Source organism: Sinocyclocheilus rhinocerous, unplaced genomic scaffold (genome assembly GCF_001515625.1).
Source record: "Sinocyclocheilus rhinocerous isolate Xijiao unplaced genomic scaffold, SAMN03320098_v1.1 scaffold334, whole genome shotgun sequence".
In the NCBI taxonomy this organism is placed as follows: domain Eukaryota; kingdom Metazoa; phylum Chordata; class Actinopteri; order Cypriniformes; family Cyprinidae; genus Sinocyclocheilus; species Sinocyclocheilus rhinocerous.
In genome coordinates, this window is record NW_015658500.1 from 362,784 (window position 1) to 369,665 (window position 6,882).

At 37.4% G+C, this 6,882-nt stretch overlaps 1 protein-coding gene across 5 annotated transcripts in view; it reads left to right on the plus strand.

Annotated features, from left to right (window-relative positions):
- The window catches only part of LOC107722218 (semaphorin-4G-like), a 32,442-nt gene extending 26,291 nt beyond the window's left edge, over window positions 1-6,151 (plus strand). For all 5 annotated transcript variants that reach the window (XM_016530489.1, XM_016530488.1, XM_016530492.1 and 2 more), the window contains 6 exons: window positions 2,053-2,191; window positions 2,325-2,547; window positions 3,183-3,298; window positions 3,406-3,560; window positions 4,566-4,627; window positions 4,711-6,151. In XM_016530489.1, coding sequence (XP_016385975.1) covers window positions 2,053-2,191; window positions 2,325-2,547; window positions 3,183-3,298; window positions 3,406-3,560; window positions 4,566-4,627; window positions 4,711-5,690 — 1,675 coding nt within the window. In that variant the 3' untranslated portion in view covers window positions 5,691-6,151. The remainder of the gene's footprint in view (window positions 1-2,052; window positions 2,192-2,324; window positions 2,548-3,182; window positions 3,299-3,405; window positions 3,561-4,565; window positions 4,628-4,710) is intronic.
- The last annotated feature ends 731 nt before the right edge of the window (window positions 6,152-6,882 follow it).

Genomic DNA, 6,882 nt, shown 5'->3' on the forward strand with positions numbered 1-6,882 from the left:
GTGTGACGCAGCTGACACAGAACAGCATACGCTGTTTACGTCCAGCGGATATTCTCCAAAATGAACCCCTGATGTCACATGGATTATTTTACTGATCTCCTTGCTACGTCTCTGGACTTGGACTTGAAAATTTCCGTTGTATTGCTGTCTATGCAGGGTCCGACAGCTCTCAGATTCCATCAAAAATATCTTAATTTGTGTTCCGAAGATGAATGAAGGTCTTACGGGTTTGAAACGACATGAGGGTGAGTAATTAATGACAGAATTTTCATTTTTGGGTGAACTATCCCTTTAAATTCCAGTTCAGTTCCTGAATTTGAATTATGGAAGCAAACAGGATTCAATTTAAAATAAATTAAAACTGAAATGTAATTTTGTTTAGGAAGGCAAGGGATAGATAGATAGATAGATAGATAGATAGATAGATAGATGGTCAGTAATCTAATTCAAAGTAGTTAAAAAGTGCAATGTTATCACTTCAAGTTATAACTGTGGCACCGCATTGATTTTGCTTAAAATTTAAGGCTGCAGTTAAACCTAAGCCTTCAGTTTTAGTGGGATGAATGTTTTACAGTGAGAGGGGTGCTGCAGTCTCATTAAATGTGATGTGAACAGAAGTAGCATTAATCTTCTATCATGTGACCCTGTTATCTTCATTCTCTGAGGTTTTTTGACTAAAGGATTTTAGCATGAGAGCTCATCTCTAAATATTCCCATGTGCTTTCCTTACTATAGCAGGGACACTCACAATAGGAGTAGGACACAGGGCCAGTATTTGAATTGGCAGAATCGAGAGAGAGAGAGAGAGAGAGTATGCAGAGTCATGCTACATTAAATTGTCCGTTAAATGTCTACAGACTAGTTGGGGACCAAGTTCTCCCATTAAACCCATTTTCAGGTAGTAAACAGGACAGAGCACTGAGTGGCAAACCCTTTTAACGGCCTGAAGGGAGTAATAACATTAGTATTTCATTTTGAGGCTTTCTAGTGTTATGTCCCACAGGTGAAAAAAATGCAGTGGGTTTGTTTCTGTGCTTGTGTGCTTTATAAGCTCTGTCTTTCTCTATAAGATTACCGGTTCAGGGACTGTCATTTGTAAGTTTAGAAAACACTGCTTGAAATATGACAAGTTGATTTCTTCTTCATCCATCACACACAAATGAATTAGTAAATAATTTACTAAATTTGCCCAACAGCATAGAAATTTGGTCTTTCAGCAATGTTTGCAATTCCACAGTGGTGTCACTGGCACTCAGGATAACAGACTTAGTGTTTATATACAGTAGTATTATTAAAGAATATAAACTGGGTTCAGTTCAAATTTATATTGACAGAATCTGTCAAATGCTGTTGATTTACAACAGACAACAATTGACCTAAAACAATTGTGCATACGGTAATGTGTGTACAATGGAAGTGTATAAATGTTCAAATACACAACGTTTTGAAATTCTAGTCACGACACTGATCAAATTTAACAATACCATAAAATTATGTATTTATAACCTGGTTTAAGGAAAATTAAAGTGTTCCTTATTATTATTAATGCAGTGGAAAATACATTTACAAAAATTCAGCAACATGATGTGATCAATAAATTACTGCAAAAACTTGATTTTATAAAATGTGATACATAAAGATAAATATAGAAAGATTTTTTAAAAAATTTTTCTGACTATAATTTCATTATTCAGGGATAATATAAGCACTTTAATAAAAATATGAGCTTCACATTTCTGCTTTTAATCCTTTGAAATGCCTTGCCCCATTGTATTGTAATTGTATGGCTGTAAATATGATGATTTTTGATTGTTTGTACAAATTAAAGGGATAGTTCACCCAAAAATGAAAATTACCCCTTGATTTACTCACCCTCAAGGCATCCTAGGTGTATATGACTTTCTTCTTTCAGATGAATACAATCGGAGTTATATTTAAAAATGAACTACCCCTTTAAGGGAATGAATTAAAATATATTTATGCTTTGGATGTATTAAACCAGGAAAATTCCTTTAATCTCTCCCCCTTTTTCATTCTCTTTCTCACTGCCAGGAGAAATGTTAAGATGTCTGCAGTGTGTCAATATTCCCTCAGAGATGTCCAGACAGCTTTTGATGGGCCTTACATGGAACTACAGGACACCAAATGGAGGGAGTACACTGGGAAAGTTCCAGAACCGAGGCCTGGTTCGGTGAGATGCAAAATAATCTCATAATATCTGTTATAATAGGACAGCTCTTTGGGACTTGTATTGGAGTCTTGCAATGTTTCTATTTTCACTCTTCTCAGGAATGTTATATAACAGTGGCCTTGTTTCTCTTTAGTGTATAACTGATCAGCATCGTGCCCTGCTCATAAATTCCTCCCGGGATCTCCCTGACAACGTACTGAATTTCGCCCGGAGACATGCTTTAATGTCCAGACAGATCCAGCCAGTGGGAGGACGTCCTGTGTTGCTCCAGAGGAGCGCGGACTACACCAAGATCGCCGTAAAACAGGTTGTGGGTTTGGATGGACGTGTCTATGACATGCTCTTCATTGGAACAGGTAAGAGTCAATTTCCTTTGCTAGTTATTATTTTGATATTGAGATTAAATGGTAATTTTGATAGATTTTTGATTGTGATATTAAGATTATAACAGTTTGGGGTTGGTAAGATTTTTTTAATGTTAAGAAGAAGTCTCTTATGCTCACCAAGGCTCCATTTGTTTGAACAAAAATACAATAAAAACAGTAATATTGTGAAATATTATTACAATTAAAATATAAAAAAAATCTATTTTAATATATTGTAAAATGAAATGTATTCCTGTGATGCAAAAGCTGAATTTTCAGCAGCCATTACTCCAGTCTTCAGTGTTACATGTTCCTTGAGAAATCATTGTTATATGCTGATTTGCTGCTCAAGAAATATTTCTTATTATTATCAATGCTGAAAACAGTTGTGGTGCTTAATATTTTTATGGAAACTGTGATACATTTTTAAAGAATAATTTGATGAATAGAAAGTTCAAAAGATATGTTTTGTAAAATTAGTAATGTCTTTTTCTTTAATTTAATACATGCTTGCTGAATACAATTATTAATTTATTTTTAAAAAATCTTACTGACCACAAACTTTTTGAACAGTAGTGTATATTTGGGTTCATACTTTGAAACTTGGATTGTGTGCTTCTCTCCAGATGAGGGCTGGTTACACAGGGCTGTAAAGATCAGAAACCGTGTTCACATCATTGAGGAGCTTCAGCTGTTCAAGAAGAAACAACCAATCAATAACATGGTGATATCACAAAAGCAGGTACATGATACACCTAGCACCCATTAAAAACCAGCATAAAATCCAAGCATATAGTACAAACGCTTTTGGATCCCCTAAAAATTAGGATGTGCACTTTTGTTCAACAGAACAGTATCTATGTGAGCGCCTCCACTGGAGTGGTGCAAGTACCCCTGTCATCCTGTGAGCGCTACACCTCCTGTTATGACTGTGTGTTTGCACGAGATCCACTCTGCGGCTGGGATGGTAGAGCATGTGCTGAAATAGCAGCTTACACTAACAGGTAAATGCAGGCATCTGGTGTTTTAAATAACAGTTTTCACATATGTACTATGTATGTCACCATAGTCCAAAAGTAATTTTTGTGTCAGTCGCAGATGATTTAAGAAAAATTACTAGGGATGCACAATATAATGTCATCATATCAGAGACCAGTATTGAATTTTTATTGGCTGATATTGGATATATGATCTTTGCTTATTTTAAGATTTTGATTCAAACAGTATATATTTTTCTATAGCAGATTTCAAAAAAGCAATTATCTTTAGTGGATATATTTTATGCTGTAATGTTGCGATGCCTAAATTAACTAGCATACAAACATTTTTATTTTAGTTGTAGTTATGTTTTTAGTTTTATTTTGCATGATTATTTTTGTATGTAGTTCTTTATTTATTTATTTAGTTAGAATTTTCAGAATTTTAATATCAGCGCATTTGTAAAAAAAAATTAAATATTTAAATTATATATGATTTATATAAATATTTTTATTTGTGTAGTTTTTCATGATATATAATAAATATTTATTTTATATGAAACTTGCATTATTTATTCATTTTTTTAAATTAGTTCTTAAGACAATGGATTTAGCTGTTTTTGTCTTGCATATTTAAGATAAATAGTGCAGGTCATTGCATCACCACAATTATGAGCCTGTCTTAAATGAAAATACACAAACGAGGAATATTGAGAAATTAACAACTTTAGGTATCTTAAATAAACCTCTGATGGTAAACTTTCCAATGAGATAAAAGTTGTTAGAAGATGTGCATCAGTGAGAGTCAGGCTATTGTTCTTACAATGTGATTTAAACCATCTAATGTTAACATTCCTAATAAAGCTACCAGCCAGCTGGTGAGTAAAGTGACTTATTTTCTTGCTAAAGCCAATTTTTGCTTTCATTGGTCTCTTGGTGTTAATTTTCAGGCCCAGTGTCCAAAATAAATTCACAGAATGTTCTGCATGCTTCGATTAATGGCATTAATAAGTGCAACTCTGTGTCTTGTAGATACAGTCTCGTCCAGGACATCCAGATGGGAAGCAGAGGCTGTACTAATATTACAAGTGATGGTGTGTTTGCATGTGAATAATTTCTGAGCAGCCTAGTCAGGTGACTTTTAAGTGTAGACTAATAATGTCTCACATTTTGCCAGGTTTTGTCATGCACCGGACACGTGCAGTGATGGCAGGAGATGATGTTCTGTTACAGTGTGAGATTCGTTCTAACCTGGCCACCCCTCACTGGACGCTGAACGGTCAGCAGCTGCAAGGTTACGGCGTAGACTTCGGCTACCGCACCGGCACTGATGGCCTCCTCATCATTGGAACTCAGAACCAGCAAAGTGGACACTACCGCTGTTACGCAGTAGAGAACGGTGTCTGGGTTCCCGTTCGCAGCTACGTGGTACGGGTCCAACCCGTTCCACCTCCTGCATCACATCTCTCGGGAAGCCCAACGGCTTTACCCGAAAGTTTCTTCACCACCACAACCGCACCAACTCCGAGTCCTTCCAGTGGTCCTGTCGAGCAGCTTCTGTCGCCCCCACCGGGCCTGTTGCCTTCTAGACCAGAGTTCCAGAACTACAGGCACATGGAGGCTATGTATATCTCTCTGGTGGCTGTTCTTGGCGGGCTTTGTCTGGTTCTAACCTTGGTACTCCTGTATGTAAGCTTCTGTGCACGCAACTCTCCCAATGCCAGAAAGTACTCCCAGCAAGCTCTGTCCGTAACCACGGCAGCCGAAAGAAAGAGGAGCTCGCACTTTGAGCTTAAAACCATCTCCAGTCACTGCAATGGCAGAACGGAGGGGCGTAGCAGAGCGATGTCAAGAGACGGAGAGTTTCTACAGATCGTTCCAGTGGACATCCAGACCACGCCTAGTAAGGAACCTCCGCCTGCGCCGCCACTTCCTCTGCCTCCGCCCCTGCCTGCATCGGAGTATGCCAACGGACTGTCGGCCACATTGCCCAGTGTGCTAAGAAAGATGAACAGGAATAGCTACGTGCTCCTGAGCCAGACGGACACGGAAATGACGTCTCCGCTTTACCACTCCTTCACCGAGGAGCTCAACAGGATTCTAGAAAAGAGGAAACACACACAGTTGGACATCCAACCAGATGAGAGCTCAGTGTAGCACGATCTCGCATCACTACTATATCGCCCCCTTGTGGTATGGAGGCTTACATTTTGTATAAGAGCCAAAAGAAACATGTCTTTTGAAGTTCTTCATGGTTTCTCTTTGAGAACTTTGAGAATCATCTCGTGAAAATATATTCTTGAAAATATTTCTGAGTTTGGCCGAATTTACTTTGAATTGAATAGACATCAAATGTAGCTAAAGACACCTAGACTGTGGACCTCGAAGAGTAAAAATCACAAGATGATCTTCAGTCAAGAACACGCAAGACTCAATTTGGTTATGTTGTTTTGTTTTAAAGGAGAAGTAAGAGACTTAAGAACACTGTCCAAAGACTTTCTCAGCAAAGAAATGCACATTTGTACATAATCAATGTGATATTATTGCTCAAATGCAGACGTTTACAGATTTTTTGTTTTTGCCTAATTGCACCTGATTTAAAGGGGTCATATGATGCGATTTCAATTTTTCCTTTCTCTTTGGAGTGTTACAAGCTCTTGGTGCATAAAGAAGATCTGTAAAGTTGCAAACACTAAAGTCTCAAAACCAAAGAGATATTCTTTATAAAAGTTAAGAGTTAACCACGCCTACCTAAAATGGCTCGTATGTTCTTTTTAGCAGCATCATATGACCCCTTTAAATAACAATCATTTTATTATCAAAGTACTAATAGTCAGAGCATTTTCCAAACTTCTTTGCTAGTTCATTAATAATTCAAAAAGAGTTTGGGTTTCAAGCCTGTTGGCAACATTTCATGAATGTGAGGGCACATGTTCTTGAGATTTGGACTTTTTACACAGTTTCACACTAGATTGGAGTCAGATTACAGGAGCAGCGAGTGTTAGCACATGCATCATTGACATCTATACAGATACAGAGGTGGTCATTTTCAGAGCCACTCAGCTGTAGAATTCAACACCTCCTTTAGGGATGAGTTGTGTTTCTCTTTGGCAGTGTGTCAGAAGGAGTGAATAGATGGAAGAAACACTCTCTCTGATGCAAGATTTCCCTGTCAAATGAGATGCTCACAAACGGAAGTAAAAGCCAAAACGCCAGGACGTTTGAAGTTTGATGAGTTTGCATTTAGTTGATTCTCTGCATTTTGAACGCATGACAATGCACCTGGTTAATTGACTTTTAAACCTCAGATATAAATGTATTTCTATCAGGGCTGTCAGTTTATTATTGT